The sequence below is a fragment of the Hemitrygon akajei genome, chromosome 9 (assembly GCF_048418815.1).
Source record: "Hemitrygon akajei chromosome 9, sHemAka1.3, whole genome shotgun sequence".
Lineage (NCBI taxonomy): Eukaryota > Metazoa > Chordata > Chondrichthyes > Myliobatiformes > Dasyatidae > Hemitrygon > Hemitrygon akajei.
Genome location: NC_133132.1, coordinates 61,983,252 through 62,006,692, shown reverse-complemented (window position 1 = coordinate 62,006,692; position 23,441 = coordinate 61,983,252). Strand labels below are relative to the sequence as shown.

The 23,441-nt window shown below is 49.1% G+C and overlaps 1 protein-coding gene across 1 annotated transcript; it reads left to right on the top strand.

The window, feature by feature from the left end:
- Positions 1-5,091: 5,091 nt before the first annotated feature.
- Positions 5,092-22,718, top strand: LOC140733164 (left-right determination factor 2-like). Its single transcript, XM_073056102.1, has 4 exons — positions 5,092-5,811; positions 17,284-17,527; positions 19,051-19,287; positions 20,933-22,718. The coding sequence occupies exons 1-4, from the start codon at positions 5,520-5,522 to the stop codon at positions 21,261-21,263; spliced, it is 1,104 nt and encodes a 367-aa protein (XP_072912203.1). The 5' UTR covers positions 5,092-5,519; the 3' UTR covers positions 21,264-22,718.
- The last annotated feature ends 723 nt before the right edge of the window (positions 22,719-23,441 follow it).

The window sequence follows — 23,441 nt, the reverse complement described above, 5'->3', positions numbered from 1 at the left end:
GGGTCATTGAGTGTGTGCATTCAGGCTCCTGTACCTTCTCCCTGATGGGAGTAACAAGAGGAGGACATGTTCCGGGCGGTGGGGGTCCTTAATGATGGATGCTGCCTCTTGAAGATGATTCTGATGGAGCTGGTTGAGACTACAGCCCGCTGCAGTCTCTTGTGATCCTGTGCATTGGATCCTCCTTATCACACTGTGATAAACCAAAATGGGCTCTTCCATACATGTAAAGAAATGTGCTAGCCTTTGGTGAAACACCAAATCTCCTCAATTTCCTAATGAGGTAGAGTTGCCAGTGTGCCTTCTTCAAAGTGTTGGGCCCAGGACAGATCCTCGGAGATGTTGACACCTTGTTCTTACGGCTGTTCACCTTTTCCACAGCTGACCCAGTCAGTGAGGACCGGGTGCACATTCTCCTGAAATCCACAATCGGTTCCTTGGATTGGTCTTCACTGGTGCTGTTGTGGCGGCACCACTCAACCAGTCAGCCTACCTCACTCCTGTACACCTCCCCATCACCACCTGAGATTTACCAACAACCGGGTGTCATCTGTGAGTTTATGAATGGCATTTGAGCTGTGTTCAGTCTTGGGTGTGGGGAGAGCAGAGCAGTAAGCACACATCCTTGTGGTCGGTGAGGAGGCGGTTTGATCACCAATCTGTGCTGACTATTGAGGAAATCAAGGATCCAGTTGAAGGTGGAGGTGTGGAGCCCAGGTTTGGGAGTTTGGTGATCAGTATTGAGGGGGTATTAGCATTGAACACTAAGCTGTAACCAGTAAATAGCAGCTGATGTATGTTTTGCTATCACGTACATGCTCAAGGCTGAGTGGCGAGCCAGTGAGATTGCATCTGCTGTACACCTTTTGTGGCAGTAGGCAGATTTAGTTCTTGCTCAGGCAGGAGTTAACGCTAGCCATGACAAACCCCTTAAAGCACTTTTTCACAGTAGATGCGAGTGCTACCGGGTGGTAGTCATTGAGGCAGCTCACTCTGCTCTTCTTGGGCATTCGAATGATTGATGCCCTTTTGAGGCAGGTGGGAACTCCGACTACAGCAAAGAGAAGGTTGAAGATGTCCTTCAATACTCCAGCCAGTTGGTTGGCACAGGCTTCCATTAGCGTTCTAGGTGTACCACCAGGGCCGATGCCCTGTGAAGGTGCACCCTCATTAAGAAAGTTCCATTGTGATTTTCTTTAAACCATTCCACCATTGCTACCCATGTGGCCTTCTGGGGTGATATCTCTTTCTATGTTTGAGGGGCTTATACACCAGACCTAGTCCCTCCATGGGTGGTAACGAAATGAGTCCAGATGTCAAAGGTTTTCTTGGAAGTACAAAGGTCAGGTAATGCAGCAATATCCAGCTGACCAGAACATTGTATGGCAATAGTGCCAAGCCTATATTCTGAAACACCTGGCACTGGGGGTGTCTGTGAAACACCGGACACCGGGGGTGTATCTGAAACACCGGACACCAGGGGTGTATCAGAAACACCGGACACCGGAGGTGTATCTGAAACACCGGACACCGGGGGTGTCTCTGAAACACCGGACACCGGGGGTGTCTCTGAAACACCGGGCACCGGGGGTGTCTCTGAAACACCGGACACCGGGGGTGTATCTGAAACACCGGACACCAGGGGTGTATCAGAAACACCGGACACCGGAGGTGTATCTGAAACACCGGACACCGGGGGTGTCTCTGAAACACCGGGCACCGGGGGTGTCTCTGAAACACCGGACACCGGGGGTGTCTGAAACACCGGGCACCGGGGGTGTCTGAAACACCGGGCACCGGTGGTGTGTGTGAAACACCGGCCACCAGGGGGTGTATGTGAAACACCGGACACTGGGGGTGTGTCTGAAATGGGTGTAAAAGGGAAGCGGAGAGTTTTGCTGTTCCTGTTGGAAGTCCTAGGGGGCAACAGATTTAACTCCTTCCCTGCTGAGTAGCAGCCCGCCTCTGCTCAGCACTTCAACAGCACGACCCTGGGAAGCCTAAGAAATTGAAATGTACTTTGACAAGTGGCTGATGAATAAACAAGGCATGTGGAGATGAGCTGTGGACTCACTTCAGGCTTAGGAAATCAAAGGGAGCCTCTTACATAATTTACCTTTGCTTCCTCTGTCCCGCCCCTCCACCATCATATTTCTGACAGCTCCATGATCTCAGGAACTATACCTCATTATTTGTATTTTGCACTGTACTGTAAATTTCGTTACCTACACCAGTGATAATAAACTTGATTCTGGTTCTGACTCCTGTGGCAGGGCCACCAGAGCTATAAGCCCTACTGTACGAATTGAAATGTACCAAAATCTTATACGGCTGTAACATGATGCCCCAACTCAATATTCTGATTGATGGAGACAATCTGCAAGCATTAAATGTAATCTCCAAAGATGGGCTGGACAGAGTAGATGTTGAGATGTTTCTAATAGTGGGAGGATAATGAATGAGGGTTACATCGACACAAATCAGGGGTGGTCACTTAAAATTTCTCCATGCAGCTGGTGGTAAATCCCTGGAATTCACCACTGCAGAGTTTGCGGAGCACTGGAGGTATTTAAACAGCCATATATCATAGAAACAGGCTCTTTGACCCACCAAGTATATGCCAACCATCAAGTAGCCATTTATATGATCCCATTTACCAGTGTGTAACCATCAATACCTAGGCAATTCAAGTGCTTGTTAAATTTTGAGAGTATCTGCCTCCATCACATCTCAGGCTGTGATTTCCAGACTCTAATCATACTCGCGGTGAAAGAAAATCCTTTTACAAATGTTCTCTCAACCTCCTAGCACTCATTCTAAATCTAAGCCCTCTCATTTTAGACACCTCTGCTGTAGGGAGAAGTTTCTTACTAGCTAACTGCATATGCCTCATAATCTTGTATCAGGTACCATATTGTCTCCTTGCACTGCCCTTTCACAGTAACATAGACACTATATCCGTTATTGCTGTCTCTGTACTACCTCAATGTATGATGGACAGCCATATAAAACAAAGTTTTTCACTCTATCCAGTACGCGTGACAATAATAAACCAACTTCAATTCCAAATCCCACTCAGCAGGACAAATGTAGGCAAGCGCTGTCGAGCAGTGGTGAGGGGAGCTGCCCTCTCTCTGGTTGTGCTAAAGGTCCAGTGATGTCCACGTGAGATATCCAGGTAAGATCTCTTTACTGTACAGGATAATGTCACTAGGTTAGTAGTGGATGCAGAAGTGATAGAGGCGTTTAAGAGGTTTTCAAAATAGTCGTGAATGTGCAGGGAATGAAGGGGTATGGGTCACGTGCAGGCAGAAGAGATTTAGTTTAAGCTTGATCAATGAACAATGGGCTGGAAGAACTTAGAGGGTCTGGGAGGAAAGGAACTCTCAGGACGACATATTGTGCCAGTCCTGAAGCATCGACGATATCTGGCGTCCCACAGATGCTGCTCAACCCGCTGAGCTCCTCCAGTGCATTCTTCACTGCTCTTGAGTCCAGCATCTTGTGCCTCTTCAATTTAAATTGGCATTCAGTGCAGACGTTCTCTCCACCCACTGTAGACAAACCATTCCTATAGAAAGGATTTGGCTCTCCAGCTCTCCCCAAACCTGTGGTCAGCACAGGCATGGTGGGCCGAAGGGCCTGTTCCTGTGCTGTACTGTTCTGTGTTCTACGTGATGGAACGCTCTCTGCTTGCTGGATGAGTTCAACTCCAACAACTAACAAAAAGGTTGACATCGTCCAGGACAAAACAGCCCCTTGACTGACGCCCGATCCACCGCCTGACACATTCACTCCCTTCACCTCCCGCCCACAGTGACTGCAGTGTGAGCCATCTTCAAAATGCAGAGCAGTCTCTCATCCAGGGGACCCTGACAGCAGATCCCAAACCCACCACCACCCACAGGTTCCCTTCCAGTCCTGCCCCATTCTGACTTGGAAATTCGTCAACGTTCCTTCACCCACTACAGCACCAGAAGGACGAGTGTTCAGACAGAGTGGCTTACCACCCCCCCCATTCTCAAAGGCTGTGAGGGTTTAAGGCCAGTGCTGAATTCACACCCGTTCAGCCCCAGCTTACAGCTGAGCTGTTTAGTATTTCACCTCCGAGTGTGTGGAGCTCACGACCACCGGCTTTGTGACAGTGCCCCTTCCCCGGCAGTCCTCTGCTTGCTAACCCCACTGCTCTCACTGTCTTTCTAGAATGGTCTCCTATCCCACAGCCCGATGAACTCCTGCACCTCTGGGATCCCTGCTCCCTTCACTCCCACCTGCCCTCAGCTGAGACCCTCTAAACCTCTCCACAAGTAAAAGCAAGAAGAACTTCCATCGGAAAAGCGCCTGGAATCCAATCAAAATGTCAGGAGACCCCAGCCCACGTGTGGAGACCCCCAGTCACCTCCTCACAGCCCCTGAGACACGATTTCACTGCTGATCTCTGGTGCACTCTGTGTGTGGAGTTTGCATGTTCTCCCTGTGACCATGGTCCCTTTGCATGCTCCAGATTCCTCAAGGAAGGTTAATCAGTCACTGCAAATTGCCCCCAGGGGATGGGTAAAGGGTGGAATCTGGGGGGAGCTGATAAGAAGGTGGGGAGAATAAAATGGGATTGGTGTAGATGGGTAGGGTTGATTGTCAAGAAGGTCTAGGAGGGCCAGGAAGTCTGTTTCAGGCAGAGAGTCCTGACCTCAAACAGTTGTCCATTTCCTCTATAGCTGCTGCCCGACCTGCTGAGTTCCTCGAGCAGCTTCTTTATTTTCCTGATTTCAGCATCTGCAGTCTCTTGTGTCTCCAGGAGTATGTAGTCCAGATCTGTGCATAGTCCGGAAGTGTGTCTGTTCCAGAGTGTGTAGTCAATAGTGTGTCTGTTTCAGTGTGTGTAGTCAATAGTGTGTCTGTTCCAGTGTGTGTGTAGTCCAGGCAGCAACTGTAGTGCCCCTGTGTCACAAGTCAGGGCAGACCTGGGGACTGTCTGGATTTACCCGTTCCTTGATAAACCCACATCAACCACCAGCATAAACCCCTCTGTAATGTTTGTCTTGATGAGGCTCGGGGTAGGGAGTGAACCTAATCTCTAATGGGCACACCAGTCTAATACAAATTAATAGTAGGTGTGCAGTTGGATAAACTTTTGGCAGCTGCCGTGGTGTTTGTTTTATTGAAAATCTACTGGATTTTCAGCCTCATTAATCTGCCCCACAGAAAGTGGAAAAGGAACCTGTGATTGAGTTAATCCTGGAGGATTTCTGCAGAGGGTGAAAAATATCAGTCATGTTGCTTTGAGTGGAGGGTGTTGCAGTGTTAAAACTCCTGCCTCTTTGATGTCCCAGTGCCTCCTTTCAACTTTTGTGTATCCGGCACTGTCTGGAAGGAGGAGATGAGTGGGCTGACTCTCCCTTTAAATACAGCAAGCCAGTCTATCTGCCAGTCAGTCTGTCAACAGTGATTTCACCAGCAGCTCTCCTTGGGGCTGTGCTCAACTGGAACCTTAAAGGAAAATCCTGCCTGCTATTGAAGAAATGCCTGGAGTCTGGAATGTGGTGTGTCTGTGCTGCTCCCTCTGGATGGTACTGGCTGGCTGTGACCCTCAGCAACACCAACTCCAGCACACATTTAAGGACACGGTTCTCAGGAAGCTGGGGCTCCTCGAGGAGCCACGCCTGACCAAGAGGGACCTGGAGAAGGTGGTGGTGCCGACACATCTCCGGAACAAGTACATGTCCATGCTGAAGCTGCACAAGGAGAAGGAGAGGAGGCGGAGAGCCCTACCCAGCCTGGCAGGCATCTTGCGAGGAGTTCCCGATAATTCGGGTAAGTCAAACCATTACCTTTTCTCCCTGTCACTCCCCTTTGGGGAACCACGTGCAGGGCTCTCAGACTGCGGCATCTACTGAGACCTCAGAACCCTTGGCACTGAGGGGTTAGCTGCAGGGGAAAGATGTGGGGCAAGGGGCAGCACACTGAACCCAACGGTGGTGGTGGTGCCAGCAACAACAGGAGCTTCAGGGTGGGTGTTTACACAGTCAGGGAATGTGTAGACCAGGAGTGTGTGTATAGTCCTGGAATGTGCAGGTAGCTCAGGAGTGCATTCCTAGTCTGGGAGTGTGTGTATGGTCCGGGAGTGTGTGTATAGTCTGGGATTGTGCCTACTTTGTTCGCAGTCAGTGTGTGTATGACTGTGAAGTGTGTATGTTACAGTCACCAGGGTACTGACCTTGCGGCTTTGAAATAATTTGCATTGTAGAGATTTGAGATCACTGCAGAAATTTCCCTACAGCCCCTGTGTGTCTGTCTCACCCTACTAACTCTCCGACTCCCGACACTCCCGAGAGGGACAGAGCGGACAGTAACGTTCACCTGACCCCACTCTCCGACTGCCGACACTCCCGAGAGGGACAGAGCGGACAGTAACGTTCACCTGACCCCACTCTCCGACTGCCGACACTCCCGAGAGGGACAGAGCGGACAGTAACGTTCACCTGACCCCACTCTCCGACTGCCGACACTCCCCAGAGGGACAGAGCGGACAGTAACGTTCACCTGACCCCACTCTCCGACTGCCGACACTCCCCAGAGGGACAGAGCGGACAGTAACGTTCACCTGACCCCACTCTCCGACTGCCGACACTCCCGAGAGGGACAGAGCGGACAGTAACGTTCACCTGACCCCACTCTCCGACTGCCGACACTCCCGAGAGGGACAGAGCGGACAGTAACGTTCACCTGACCCCACTCTCCGACTGCCGACACTCCCGAGAGGGACAGAGCGGACAGTAACGTTCACCTGACCCCACTCTCCGACTGCCGACACTCCCGAGAGGGACAGAGCGGACAGTAACGTTCACCTGACCCCACTCTCCGACTGCCGACACTCCCGAGAGGGACAGAGCGGACAGTAACGTTCACCTGACCCCACTCTCCGACTGCCGACACTCCCGAGAGGGACAGAGCGGACAGTAACGTTCACCTGACCCCACTCTCCGACTGCCGACACTCCCGAGAGGGACAGAGCGGACAGTAACGTTCACCTGACCCCACTCTCCGACTGCCGACACTCCCGAGAGGGACAGAGCGGACAGTAACGTTCACCTGACCCCACTCTCCGACTGCCGACACTCCCGAGAGGGACAGAGCGGACAGTAACGTTCACCTGACCCCACTCTCCGACTGCCGACACTCCCCAGAGGGACAGAGCGGACAGTAACGTTCACCTGACCCCACTCTCCGACTGCCGACACTCCCCAGAGGGACAGAGCGGACAGTAACGTTCACCTGACCCCACTCTCCGACTCCCGACACTCCCGAGAGGGACAGAGCGGACAGTAACGTTGATCTCAGTTTTAGCCACAGTTGCTGCTGCACTGGTCAAGTTGAGTGTGGCCTTCTCACCCCACCCCATCAAAATTGTGACCACAACTGCCCCTGGTAAGTTTGAGTGGCCTCATTAGCTTCCTGCACCAGGAGCACAGCAGATCAGTGTTCACTTGCAAGCTTTGTTTCTCCCAGTGGCTTTGCTTTGCAAATCTAATCAGTTATCCCTAAACGTGTTATATATATCACTCTTCAGCCTTGTCTGAGAAATTTCACAATCGAAACTGGAAATTACCAAGTGATTTGCAGCCTCTCGAATCACAAAGGCAGCAGCCAGCTTTGTGCTGTCTGGAATGCCCAGAGTTTAGCACAACATTTTGCGCAGACAAGAGGTGAGCACTCCCGGACGGCTGGGAGAAACGAGGTTATGCACAGCCTGTGTGTTGTGGCTGTTCCCAGAAGTAGCCCACAACGAGGCCATTCTGCCCACTCAGCATGTGCTGAACTCTGACCAAGCTCTCTGTCAGAAAATCTCTCTATGTCCAACCTCTTCCTTACAGAGAGAGGCAGACAGACAGACAGAGGACTTTATTCCCTGGAACACTGGAGACAGAAGGGTGACCTTACATACACAAGAACGGTGAATCAGTGGAACTCATTGCCACAGGCAGCTGTGGAGGCCAAGTCACTGGGTATATTTAAGGCAGACATTGATAGATGCAACACACACAGACACAGAATGCTGGAGGAACTCAGCAAGCCAAGCAACATCTATAGGAAAAAGTACTCTTTTCCATAGATGCTGCCTGGCCTGCTGAGTTCCTGCAGCATTTTGTGTGTTGCTCAGATTTCCAGCATCTGCAGATTTTCTCTCGTTTGAGAGTTTGATAGCTTCTTGACTGGCCAGAGCATGAAGGGATACGGGGAGAAGGCAGGAGATTGAGGCTGAGAGGGAAATGGATCAGCCGTGATGAATTTGAGCCGAACGGCCCAATTCTGCACCTGTATCTTATGAGGACACACTGTAGCTTTAAGGCGAGTGGAGGAAGTCTGAAGGAGATTTGCAGGACAGGTTTCTTTTACACGGAGGATGATCGGTGCCTGGAACACAGTGCCAACGGAAGTGATGCAAGCAGGTACAATAACAATGTGTGAGAACATGAACAGGCAGGGAATGGAGGGAAATAGACCACGTGGAAAGAGATGGGATTACTTTGGATTAACACAGGCATCCTGGGCTGAAGGGCCTGTTCCTGTTCAATGTTCTGGTCAGGGTGAACACAGCAGAGGGAATCAAATGCCAGGAAGCATAGATTTAAGGTGAGAGGGGAATGATATAAAAAGGGCCTGAGGGACAACTCCTTCAACTCTTAAAGCCTATATGGACTGATCTGCCAGTAGCGCGATAGTCGGCATGGTTGGTAGCACAATGCTTTCCAGTACCAGTCACCCGGGTTCAATTCCTGCTGCTGCCTGTAGCGGATTTGTACGTTCTCCCTCTTGACTTTGTGGGTTTCCTCCGGGTGCTCCAGTTTCCTCTCACAGTCCGAAGTCGTACAGGTTGGCAGGTTATTTGGTCATTGTAGATTGTTCCGTGATTAGGCTAGAATTAAGGCCATAAGTCATAGGAGCAGAATTAGGCCATCTGGCCCATTGTATCTGCTCTGACATTCAACCATGGCTGATCCTTTTTTTTAAAATGTCCTCCTCAACCCCAGATCCCACCTTCTCCCCGTAACCTTTGATGCTAAGTCCAATCAAGAACCTATCAATCTCTGCCTTAAATACACACAATGACCTGGCTTCCACAGCTGCTTGTGGCAACAAATTCCACAAATTCACCACCCTTTGGCTAAAGAAATTTCTCCACATCTCTGTTTTGAAAGGGTGCCCCTCTATCCTGAGGCTGTGCCCTCTTGTCCTAGGCTCTCCCACCATGGGAAACATCCTTTCCATGTCTACTCTGTCTAGGCCTTTCAACATTCAGGAGGTTTCAATGAGATCCCCCCTTATCCTTATGAATTCCAGTGAATACAGACCCAGAGCCATCAAACGTTCCTCATATGATAACCCTTTCATTCCTGGAATCATCCTAGTTGAGAGGCCCAAAACTGTTCACAATACTCACCAGTGCCTTAAATCGGGGGTTGTTGGACAGCATGGCTATTCCGCACTGTATCTCGATAAAGATAAAACAGCAACATTTACAACGTGAGCTCTCTGCAGATTCTGGAAATCCAGAGCAAAAAACACAAAATGCTGGAGGACCTCAGCAGGTCAGGCAGCATCTAAGGAAGTCAATAAAGAGTTGACATTTTGGGCTACAACGCTTCCTCGGAGTTAATCCTTTCCATAGATGCTACCTGACATGCTGAATTCCTCCAGCATATTGTGTGTGTTACTATAACAACATTTTACAGATATTTGGATAAGTGTATGGACAGAAAAGTTTTGAGGGGATCGAGCCCAAATGCAGGATGTCCCAACATCTTCTCAGTTAATCTCTTTTTCCATTCCTTGAGCATTCCAGCAAATTTAGGGGTTCCTGTCACTCTAGCTATTCCTCCAGGACATTACATGACAGGTTTAGACCGGCTGGACCACACATTTCCTCGTTTCTGCTCATCATCCTGCTTAGGAGGAACTTGCACCTTCTCAAAGTCAGATCTGAACACAGGGTGAACAGAGAAGGTTTTCAAAAAGTTCTCTCCATTCCTCTCCTTGCACACTCCCGCGAGCCTTCTCATAGTGGAAGTATTTGTTCCCACAAGAATGGAAGCTCCCCCCTTTTCATCCACATCTGGGCAGACCAACACTGGTATGTCAATAGTCTCAGTTAGTCCAACATCAGCTTCTGTAAACTCCAGTTTCAACGACAAATAACCATCGTCTGGGTACTCAGCAGTACTAAGCTCCTGAATCTCAAGGGCACAGAGTGGCATCAGTGGTAAACGCACCCAATGCCGGTGGTAAAAGGATCTATAAAGCAAAGTAACTTGAGAACCTGTGTCAATTATGGTTCTAGCATAAGCACCTTCTAAATCCGTATGGATACATCAGAGCTTGGTCCCACTAAACCTTCTGGAGTAGTTTTTGTACTTTAGTATTTCCCTTGGTACGCTGATAGGAACGTATCCTCTCCGAAACGTCAGCTTGTTACTTTACTTGGTCCTTCTGTAGTTTTACCTCTTTTCTTCACTGTTTGATTAACTGCTGATATTCTTTCGAAAGGTTTTTCCTGTCCCTCACACTCTCGCTCAAAATGTCCATCTTCTCCACAATTGTAACAGAAAGTACCGATCACTTCCCTGGTCAAGGGACCCTACTCGATAGCAGCCCTCGCCTTGGTACATCCCACCAGTGGGTCCGGCTTCCTATAGGCCTTGCACCAACTGATATTATCTGAAATACCTCAGCTCTCAAATCTTTCTCAGTATCCTGCAAAACCCCACTTGTGTGGCATCAGGGGTTGCTTTAACAACAGGCACTACTACCGTGGACCGTGCCCTGCTGATGGAGACCTCCCGTTTCTCCTCTCTAACTTCTCGGAGTCACTCGGTAAAAGAGGGCGCATCTTGTGGGTCATTCAAATATGAAGAGCAATCATGTCATGTGACAATGCGCACTTCACAATTTGCTCCATCTCTCAGTCAGCTGAATGCCCCCTTTGTGGCACAAACAGTGCATTAGCTTCTTCAACCTGAACATGTAGGCAGACAACTTCTCTCCTCCTGAAATGTGTGCCTGAACTTCATCCTGAGATCAGCTGCCGAAAGCATCTTCCAGTGCTCGTGTGGTGAATGGATTTTCTGCCCTGAGGAACCTCACTGTATCAGCCTCTGGGCCCTTTAAGCTCTCTACCAGCCTCAGCTTTTCATGATATCTGAGCCCTGCCATTCATCCAGTAACGGAGATGTCTGCTCAGCCCAAGCCTCATATTCTTCTTCCCTGTCGGCTGTGGGCTTGACCCAGAGAACACTCCCAGCCCACAATCATTTTGGCTCTCACAGATACGCTTCTGCATTGATCAACCAGTGATGTAATAGCCAAAACGAGCTCAGAATTTACATCAACCACTGAGGGTCTCATTAGACTTCTCACGACAGACAATGCTTTCCCCTCACTGCACAGAAGCAAGAGCAACTTGTCTTTAAAAGTCTCCGCCCTCAGCTACAGGAAACTCGTCTTCTAATTCAGCACCCTCGCCTACACGCCCCTCTTCTCTAAAAGTATGGACAGCCTATGGCCCCACCTGTCCAGGTAACCCAGTAATAACTGGCAGATCCACTCCTGTCAAGTCTGAACTAAAACAACATCTTCACCCACCGTTTGGTCAAACTCCCAGTCCTTTCCCTAATACTGGAACCGAACTCAGAACTGTCGTCAGCAATTCATCTGGACTGCGTATATCCACCCTGCTCAGAACGCAAGCATTAGTTACGGGCATCCTCTTTAAATCACACCAACGCTAATCCCTGCGGCATCCATATCGCGTATCTTACTCACTTTCCTGGACACTAGTTTAACACAGGCTTAAACACACAAATCACTTCATCAATTCCTAGAGCAATTAGCCCCCATATTGAAACCCTTTCTTACCAGGCATCTCTAGAGGTGAAGCTTGTTCGCCCCTCACTAACAGCCACTGGACTCAGCGGTGAGAAAACCACCTTCATCAAACTCCGTACGTCTACAGTCGGTCTGACTTGGGTCCCACCGAAACCGGGAAGTCGGGATGTTTCGCCCACCCGAACCCCGATCCGTGTGAACGCTGTCCCCATGCAATCGCCCGTCGGCAAGAAATAAAAGGCTGTACACTACACACAATTATAAATTATAAAGCAAGTGTTTATAAATTTCAGCTTTATTGAATAGTTAGTAAGAAAAGGAAAAACATAAAAAGGGCCCATTCCAGTTACCCCAGTCCAAATGTGCACATAGCTCACGCACTGGACCCTCGGCCTTTGTGTGAAAGCACACTCCACCTTCCGAATGGCACTCAAAGCCCGGCTCAAACAAATGGGCTCCCCCACAGGAGTATTAGTCCTTGAAGCTGTTCATCTGCACAAAGCTCCTTGTGCAACAGGGGCAGCATCCTCACCCATCTTCCCTCCTTTCTTCTCCCAGCTCCTGCCAAAAAGACCACCCACCCCAGTGAAAGCCAGTCCCATTTGCCTTGTGTTTGGCTCATCCTATCCATGTACCACTATGAAATACAATTATACCTGCCCCTACCTCTCATTCTGCACAATGATCACTCTCTGTGTGACAGAGTTGTCCCTCAGGTCCCACTCTCACTCTAAGCCTATGCTCTCTGGCTTTCGTTATCTATGTTCCTCATGGTTTCATTCGCTTCCTTGAGGTCACTGTGGAGGCTGGAATATTAGCTGGCCGTACACAATGAGGAACCTGTCTCTGGGCAGTACAGTATTAAGCAATAGGGGGCCCTTGATGTATGTCCAAGGACAGATTGGTGAACAGGGTACATAGGATCCTTGCCTCATGAGTCTGTAAACACAAAATCAATGCGGGGAGTCCCTACAAATGTTCTTGAAGCAGCACTTGGATTACTGCATGCAGGTCTGGGCACTCCATTGGAGGAAGGATATGACAGCATTGCAGAGGTTCTCCAGGATGCTGCCTGGCAGAACGTTTCAGTAGTGAGTAGAGACTGCGGATTGTTTTTTCCTTTTACACAAGAGAACGTTGAAAGGGGACCTGACAAATTATGAAGCGGGCAGATAGGGCATCTTGCAAAAAGCTTCTCATAGCATGTGGCAAGGATTTAGGGTCTAAAGGTGCACGTTTACAGGAGATTAAAGGAACCTTTTCCCAACTGGAAAAATGGATAAAACTGCCTAAGGAGATGAAAGAGGCAGAGATTCTCACAACATTTTGGAATCATCCAGACAATAATACAAAGTGAGAGAAGGTTGTGGAATGAATATTTGTGAAAGGGACTAGCAGAGGAGGTACTTGTTCATCAGATTTGACAAGATAGTAATGTTGGCCAGTTTGTGTGCTGTGCATTTCTATGAGCAGAGTATTTAACTGGAGTGACGACTGTAATAATGAGAGTTTCACTGGAGTGACGACTGTAATAATGAGAGTTTCACTGGAGTGACGACTGTAATGAGAGTTTCACTGGAGTGACGACTGTAATAATGAGAGTTTCACTGGAGTGACGACTGTAATAATGAGAGTTTCACTGGAGTGACGACTGTAATGAGAGTTTCACTGGAGTGACGACTGTAATGAGAGTTTCACTGGAGTGACGACTGTAATAATGAGAGTTTCACTGGAGTGACGACTGTAATGAGAGTTTCACTGGAGTGACGACTGTAATAATGAGAGTTTCACTGGAGTGACGACTGTAATAATGAGAGTTTCACTGGAGTGACGACTGTAATAATGAGAGTTTCACTGGAGTGACGACTGTAATAATGAGAGTTTCACTGGAGTGACGACTGTAATGAGAGTTTCACTGGAGTGACGACTGTAATAATGAGAGTTTCACTGGAGTGACGACTGTAATAATGAGAGTTTCACTGGAGTGACGACTAATAATGAGAGTTTCACTGGAGTGACGACTGTAATGAGAGTTTCACTGGAGTGACGACTGTAATAATGAGAGTTTCACTGGAGTGACGACTGTAATGAGAGTTTCACTGGAGTGACGACTGTAATAATGAGAGTTTCACTGGAGTGACGACTGTAATAATGAGAGTTTCACTGGAGTGACGACTGTAATGAGAGTTTCACTGGAGTGACGACTGTAATAATGAGAGTTTCACTGGAGTGACGACTGTAATGAGAGTTTCACTGGAGTGACGACTGTAATAATGAGAGTTTCACTGGAGTGACGACTGTAATAATGAGAGTTTCACTGGAGTGACGACTGTAATGAGAGTTTCACTGGAGTGACGACTGTAATAATGAGAGTTTCACTGGAGTGACGACTGTAATGAGAGTTTCACTGGAGTGACGACTGTAATGACAGTTTCACTGGAGTGACGACTGTAATGAGAGTTTCACTGGAGTGACGACTGTAATAATGAGAGTTTCACTGGAGTGACGACTGTAATGAGAGTTTCACTGGAGTGACGACTGTAATAATGAGAGTTTCACTGGAGTGACGACTGTAATAATGAGAGTTTCACTGGAGTGACGACTGTAATGAGAGTTTCACTGGAGTGATGACTGTATTAATGAGAGTTTCACTGGCCTGAGCAGAATGAATTGTGTATAACCATGCATCATCATCCCCATCTTGCACTAGAAATGTTTTGTTTATGCAATTGCCACCACCCATGCAGTTGTGAAAACTGTCTGTGTTGTAATCTGTTGCCTTTGTTTACCTCTCACAAAAAGGCTTTTTGTCGGAGATTTATTTAAGGTCAGTTTCAGCTTTGTTACATCTAGATTTACAATCTGAAGCATGCAGTGAAATGCATCGTGTCCGTCAGTACAGGGAAGTGCTGGGGCAGCCTGCAATTGTCACCATGTTTCTGGTGCCAACGTAGCACAGACACAACCCACTCATCCTTGCTAACCCATTCTGTAAAATGGGGAAGGGAACTGGCTCCCCTGTAAGAAACAGACGGGGTCACGGGGAGAAAGTACAGACTCCTCACGGAAACCGGAGCCCCTGTAAGAAACAGACGGGGTCACGGGGAGAAAGTACAGACTCCTCACGGAAACCGGAGCCCCCGTAGGGAACAGACGGGGTCACGGGGAGAAAGTACAGACTCCTTATGGAAACCGGAGCCCCCGTAGGAAACAGACGGGGTCACGGGGAGAAAGTACAGACTCCTTATGGAAACCGGAGCCCCCGTAGGGAACAGACGGGGTCACGGGGAGAAAGTACAGACTCCTTATGGAAACCGGAGCCCCTGTAAGAAACAGACGGGGTCACGGGTAGAAAGTACAGACTCCTCACGGAAACCGGAGCCCCCGTAGGGAACAGACGGGGTCACGGGGAGAAAGTACAGACTCCTTATGGAAACCGGAGCCCCCGTAGGGAACAGACGGGGTCACGGGGAGAAAGTACAGACTCCTTATGGAAACCGGAGCCCCCGTAGGGAACAGACGGGGTCACGGGGAGAAAGTACAGACTCCTTATGGAAACCGGAGCCCCCGTAGGGAACAGACGGGGTCACGGGGAGAAAGTACAGACTCCTTATGGAAACCGGAGCCCCCGTAGGGAACAGACGGGGTCACGGGGAGAAAGTACAGACTCCTTATGGAAACCGGAGCCCCCGTAGGGAACAGACGGGGTCACGGGGAGAAAGTACAGACTCCTCACGGAAACCGGAGCCCCCGTAGGGAACAGACGGGGTCACGGGGAGAAAGTACAGACTCCTCACGGAAACCGGAGCCCCCGTAGGGAACAGACGGGGTCACGGGGAGAAAGTACAGACTCCTTATGGAAACCGGAGCCCCCGTAGGGAACAGACGGGGTCACGGGGAGAAAGTACAGACCCCTTACAGACAGTGGCACAATTCAATGCCTATCGCCTTATTGGTGTAAAATGTTGTATGATTGCTACAGGACCACATACTGAGCCAAATGATATTCGCACTGGCACTCACTTACAACCTGGAACGATACAGCACAGGAACATGGCTTCCTGTTCACGTGTCTACTGAAAGCCTTTTAAACACCCCTAAAACATCAGCTTTCACTGTCTGCTCTCCGTAAATAACTTGCCCTGAAACTCTTTTACACTCCCCCCCCCCCCACCTTAAAGCCATGCCCTCTAGGATTTCACATTTTCATCTGTGACAAAGACTGACTATCTACACTGTGTCTCATAATTTTATAAACTTCTCCCCTCAGCCTCCAACACACTGAGAAAACAACCGGAGGGTTGGAGTGATCCTGGCAAACCTCTCCAAGCCTCAGTCTTCTTGTCGGGGGAAACCTGACTGTGCATAGTGCTCCCAAGGCTGGCCTAACTGAAGTTGTATAAAGTCATAGAGGAATACAGCTCAGAAAGAGACCCTTCAGCCCAGCCTGCCCATGCTGACCCAAGATTCCAGTCTAAGCTAGTCCTCTACATCCTCTACATAGCACCATCCAGAGACAGAGAAGCAGTTTCAGCGACAGGTTACTATCGATGCAATGCTCCTCAGACAGGATGAAGAGGTCAATACTTCCCAATGCTATTAGGCTTTACAATTCAACCGCCAGGACTTAAGAACTTTTTAAAAGCTATTATTAATGCTTTTTGAGATAGTGATTTAGATGCATATCATATTTTTTACTGAGTTAAGTATTGTATGTTATTAGTTTTGCTACAACAAGTGTATGGGACATTGGAAAAAAAGTTGAATTTCCCCATGGGGATGAATAAAGTATCTATCTATCTATGTTACAGTACTGTGCAACTCTAGGCACATCTGAAGAAGAACTGTAAAGCCAAGATGCTTTCAAAACTAATGAAATGAAAAGTTTCTAAATGCCAGAAAAATTACTCTGAAGAGCAGTAAAGCAGTGGAAAACTAAAATCAAACCATTATTTGGTGTGGCCATGCTTTGCCTTTGAAACTGCATCAACTCTCTTAGGTACACCGTCGTGCAGTTTTATAAGAAAATTGGCTGGTAGGTTGTTCTGAGCTGCTTGGAGAACTTGTCACAGTTCTCCTGCTGACTTGGGCTGTCTCGCTTAATTCTGTCTCCAGTCTCAGTGATGTGGAGATCAGGGCCCTGTGGAGGCCATACCATTGGAAACCATATATAAAAGCTTGAGTGGCTAAAAGACTTTTACACAGTACAGTTGGCTCTCCTTATCCCTCTGAACCTTTCCTATCTATGTGTCTTTTAAACATTGCTAATGTACTCACTTAACCAGTTGAGCAGGATCCCTCCGTAAATCCTGATAACCAGATTATGTCATGCTTTTGGAAACATCTGTATTGTGCACAGCCAGGTCTGACACACAACTCACGATTATATGATCGTTTCCCCAGACACCACTGGAGACGTGCTGTACTCGGACCCCACCCGGCAGAGGCTGGTTTTCGACATGAAGGGGCTGATCCCGGACAACAGTGAGGTGACCATGGCAGAGCTCAAGCTCTTCAAGAAGGGCGTCCACAAGGGGGAGCTCCCTCCCAGGAAACACAGCCGGCCAGTCAACAACGCCAGGGTCAGTGTGTACTGGGTCAAGACCCTGGCCGACGGCACCAACAGCACCTCACTCATAGACTCCAGGTAAGGGCAGAGGCAGCTCCAAATAATGCTGGCAGATTCACACAACATACAGAGAGTCGTTAAAGACTAAACCTGCCCTCCCCATTAAATAGTTCTCAGATATTTCTCCTCACCTTCATCATTGTTGTTTTGTACCATGTCGTACGATCATGGTCTTTATCATGGTTATTCATGGCAAATTTTTCTACAGAAGTGGATTACCACTGCCTTCTTCTGGCCAGTGTCCGGTCATCCCAGCCATTATCAATACCCCTCAGAACTGTCTGCCTGGTGTCAGTGGTCGCACACCCAGGACTTGTGATATGTGTCAGCTGCTCCCATGGCTTCCTGTGACCCTGATCGAGGGGCAAAGCAGGGGCTACACCTTGCCCAGGGGTGACCTGCAGGCTAGCAGAGGGAAGGAGTGTCTTACACCTCCTTTGTTAGAGGTGTCACTCATCCTCACCACCACCCTCCCCAAGAATTGCACCATCCTACCAATCGTTCTCCCACCCTCCCCATCAGGTCTCCCCCCCCCCCCCACCCAATTGTGTTCAATTGTGGACAATGACAAAATCATATTTATTTATTTAACAATACAGCATGGAATAGGCCCATCCAGCCCTTAAGACTGCACTGCCAGCAACCCCCTGATTTAACCCTAGCCGAGTGAGTGTACATTGACCAGTTAACCTGCTAACGATACGCCTTTGGAGTGTAAGAGGAAACCAGAGCACCCGGAGGAAACCCACGTGCTCGCAGTGAGGACGTACGGGGGACTCTGAACTCTGAACCGGGCTGCAATAACCTTGCGCTAACCACTACACTACCACGGCGCCAGGAAGTGGTGGAAATTGCCATTCGACCGGATCAAGGTTTCTTCTGCTGGTCAGATTGAACCCTACAGAGTCATACAGCAGGTAAACAGGCCCTTTGGCCTAACTGGTCCACGCCAAGCACGGTGCCTACCACGGAGGGTCCATTTACTCCGGTTTGGCCCAATTCCCTATGATCCAAAAGAGCTTAAAATATTTTTATTGTACCTGCCTCAACCATTTCAACTGGCAGCTGGTTCCGCCTGCTCAGCACCCTCTGCATGACGAAGCTGCCACACACATCCCCTTTAAATCTTTCCCCTCTCACCTTAAACCTACGCTCTCCACTTCCTGATACCTCAGCCCTAGGGAAAAAGACTGTGCATTTACCCTGAATATGCCCCTCATGATTTTATGTAAGTCACCCCTAGGCCTCCTGTGCTCCAAGGAATAAAGTCCTTGTGAATATGGGAGAACTGTTTCACTCTGATGAGGAACACAAGCCTGGTACAGAACTGATGTACTGGGCTCACCGTGGAATCTTGTAGCAGAAAGCAGAGGCCATTTGGCCAATTGAGCCCAAGCTAGCTCATTGTGCAATGCCACGGCTGGCTTTGGGAGCCTGGTCACTCGCTGGCTGGTGAAGTGGGATCGTGTTTCTGAGGGTTAGTGTTGGGCACCGGATACTTGCTGTTGACTGAAGAGCATGGTGTCTCTTTCCTGTAAAAGGCTGGTCCCCATCCTCGATTCCGGTTGGAAGATGTTCGATGTCACCCAAGCTGTCCACTACTGGCAGAACAGTAGGGAGCTCCAGATGTACCTGGAGGTGTGGATCGAAGCTGAGCGGCCGGGCAGACACGCAGCCGAACTTGCCAGGTTCGTCCGCTTCACCTCCCAGGATCCCACTGACCGGATGCTCGGGAAACCAGAGCTGGTTCTCTACACTCTCAACTTCAGTGAATATGGGTAAGTCCCCTTTGCCTCGGCATTGGTACAGCTGAGAGTCAAAGAGATCCGGGAAACTCGACAGGGTTGGTGACCACTGGGAAATTCCCATCGATGACGTTTGCCTCCTCCCACCACTGTACCTTCTTAATAAAGTTACAACATAGGGCATACAACAGGAACAGCACAGCACAAAACAGGCCCGCGATATCTCCACTAAATCCCCTCGGCCTGCACACGAGCCACATTGCTCCATCCCCTATGTGTACATGTGTCTATCTAAAAGCTTAAACATCACCATCACGTGTATCTGCTTCCGTTATTGGCAGTGTATTCCAAACAGCCATTATTCTCTAATAAACTTAGCCAACACGTTCACTTCAAACTTTCCCCTTTCACCTTGCATCCGTGTCCTCCAGCAATGGACGTTTCTACCCTGTCCATCTGCTGTTTTGTTCCACGTAGAGCCAAGAATCTACTAAAGGACAGAGCAGGCTGGGGGGCTTGCGCAGTTGACTTATTGAGTCATAGACTCACTGACCATTTAAACAGGCCCTTCAGCCCATCTAAGGTAGTCCCATTTGCCCATAGTTGTCCCCTAGCCCTCTGAACATTTCCTATCCACATACCTGTTCAAGTGCCTTTTGAGTTTTGTTAATGTACCTACCTCAACCCCTCCTTCTGGCAGATCATTCCCTATATGGACCACCCTCTGGGTGAAATAGTTGCTCGTGAAGTTCCTATTAAATCTTTTCCCTCTCATCTGAAAGCTACGTTCTCTAATTCTTAATCTCCTTTCCAGGAAAAATTACCCTATCTATGCCCCTTATGACTTTATACACCTCTAAAAGGTCACCTCATTCTCCATTGCTCCAATCAAAAACGTCACAGCCTCTCTCTGTAACTCAGTCCCTCGTGTTGCAGTCAGTCTCCTTGGCACTCCCTCCGGTGTAGAACACCTCGCAGTTAACAGAATTAAACTCCATTTGCCACTCGTTACTCCTCATTCCCACTCTCCACTGCTCTGTTATTCAGAGCCAATGCGGAGTTTACTGTCAAATGCACAAGTGCCAAGAAAAACTTACTGGCAGCAGCATCACAGGCACATAACATCAGACACACAACAATCACAAGAAAAGCATAAATTATGCAGGAAGAGCACAATTGGATCCAAGAAAGTCGTACTTTAGTGCCAGGTGATCACATTGCTAAACTGTAGTGATTAGGGTCTTGCCCGTTGGTTGAAGAACAGAATGGGTGAAGAAGTGACAGTTCCTGAAGCTGGTGGTGTGGGACTTCAGGCTTCTGTACCTCCTATCCATGGCAGCTGTGAAAATGCTGGGGATCTATGATGGTAGATGCTTGCTTCTGGAGGTAATGCCTCCTTGTAGATAGAACCAATGGTGGGGAGGGATGTGCCTGAGATGTACTGGGTGGAATCCACCGCTCTCTGCAGCTTCGTACATTTCTGCCTATTTGAATTGCCACACCAGACCATGATACAACCACTCCAGATGCTTTCAGTGTTAGTGTTCACTCCGTAAGAAGGTAAAGACACTGGTGCCTTTTCCTTGGTCCCAGTTCAGCTCCTGTTTTCCAGCCCTGTGGGAAACAGCTCCTGGAGTCACAGCGTTGGTAAATGACCCACCTTGTGCTCTGTTTTCAGTGCCGCCGGTGACTGTGGGGGAAGCCCGACTCAGAGGAGTGGGACGTGCTGCAGGCAGGAGCACTTCATCAACTTCCGGGAGCTGGAGTGGACCCAGTACTGGATCATCGAGCCCCCTGGTTACCAGGCCTTCCACTGCGTTGGGGGGTGCAAGCAGCCACGGTGGCCCTTTGTCTATGGAGAGAGGAGCTGTGTGGCGGTGGAGAGTGCCTCGCTTCCCATGATGTACCTGGTGAAGAAGGGCGACTACACGGAGATTGAGGTGGCTGAGTTCCCCAACATGATCACCGAGAAGTGTGGCTGCAGCACCGACAACATCTCAGTCTTATAGCCAGATGGGACGGTGCCATTCTTTCACCCTTGACACCACCCCGCTGCCCTACTTCCCCTGTAGGCCTGGCTGACTATGTCACCATGGTTACCAGTGGCTCTCCCACCTCTTCAGTGGTCATGCCAGCTGGAAGGACAGGGGGTTTAAGCCAGGGAGGGTTGTTGCATTTCCCCTCTAAAGTGGAGGGTTTTTCATTTGGAGGTGTGGAACTGCCTCATCAGATCTGCTTCCTTCAGTCAGACTCTGCAGGAGAGTTGGCATTCCTGGAAGATGCTAGATTTTGGGGTGGCTGACTTACTCCTCAGCTGAACCGCGCTGGTGTGGATACTGGAGAAAGCACAAGATATCAAACGTTCCTGCTTTGGATTGAACAGACAGTATGGGTTTTAAGTAAGCAGTCTCACGCTTACACTTCTGTTGGCTTTACACACTCATTAACCTTAACTTGCCAGGGCAACTGTTATTCAGATTCCTGCCCAATTGTGTGTCCGCTGATTTTAGAGCCCTGCCCTTGGCCCATGTGTCAGGGCACTGAAAAACGACAGCACTGTCTGATACCTTGAACTGTATCACAAACACCCCATGTAAAGGGAACTCAGCCCCAATGTGGGAAGCACTTAATGACACTGCACAGCGTTTTGTTTCAGCAGCGGTATTCACTACACAGACATTGAACACTTGAGGGGGGAGGAATGCTTAGCTTTGTGCATGGGGTTTGGAGTTACAAGTGTAGGGGTACAGGACCAGACTGGCTGGGGTTAAGATGGGCTTCTCTATGTCCGTGTAGTATTGACCTGGTGATTGTACAGGGAGAGAGTGGTCACACTCAGGAAAGTCTGGGAGGGAATAATTATCTGCAGGTCAACAGAACGAGGAGTATTTTGAACCATGAACTTCAAGTGTGATTTAACATGGCAGCTTTGTCCTTGGTTATTCGACCGTAGGGGAGAGTAAAATTGCTACGTGTCCTCTCTAGTCCCACACGGCCTCAGACAGGGGGCCCTACAATGTGGACTTTGCGTCAATACAGGTTCCCCAAATGCACTCGTTGTGTGGGGATTGACTGGATCTCCATGTGTTCATGGGCAGATTTTAATTCATGTGTGATATTTGTAGATAAATCCTGAATTAAAGTATATATTGAGTCAATTGATGAAAGGGGTGTGACGTATGCTTCATTCTACTTGCTGTTGCTCTTTCTTGGCCTCTTGGCAGTCGGAAGGTCCCAGAGTATTACCTCTCCGTCTGTTTCTCTCTGAGCCGTCCAGTCAGAGTGGGGCTTCCTCAGTGAATTGTAGGGCCTTTGGGAGTGTAATGGAACGGAGGCTGAGAGGTGCAAGGGCATAGTTCACCGGCTGGCGGAGACAGTGTTTGATATGCTGCTTTTCATCGGCCCTGACATTGAGTACGAATTAGGAACTTAAATTGATGCAGTTGCACTTGTTCTGTCTACAGTCTTGGTCAAACTGTAATACCAAAGATGTTATTAAACCTAAAAGAGTGCAGAAAAGATTTACCAGCGTGTTGTCTGAATTGAGGGTGGGGTTGAGTAACAAGGAGAGGCTGCACAGACTACCTGCAATGTGGGAGGTTGAGAGGTGACCTGATCCGGTCTATGAGATCGTGAGGGTCATAGATAGGCTGAAAGCACACAGTCTTTATGCATTTCACCGCATCATTACATCGGGGTTGTACAAGGGCAAAATGCAGAATATTACTCTTACTATCTCTTCTTTCAGTTAGTCCTGACGAAGGGTCTCGGCCCGAAACGTCGACAGCGCTTCTCCCTACAGATGCTGCCTGGCCTGCTGTGTTCCACCAGCATTTTGTGTGTGTTGCTTGAATTTCCAGCATCTGCAGATTTCCTCGTGAATGTTGCATTACAAAGAAAGGGCAGTCCTGTCCAGTAGTTTTATAAGAGCAGGGTAGACGCTGCCCTTGGGCCTGGTGATGCATGCTTTCTGTGAGGGGGAGGGGGGAGAAGAGTTTTATAAGAGCAGGGTAGACGCTGCCCTTGGGCCTGGTGATACATGCTTTCTGTGCGGGGGGAGGGGGGAGAAGAGTTTTATAAGAGCAGGGTAGACGCTGCCCTTGGGCCTGGTGATACATGCTTTCTGTGCGGGGGGAGGGGGGAGAAGAGTTTTATAAGAGCAGGGTAGACGCTGCCCTTGGGCCTGG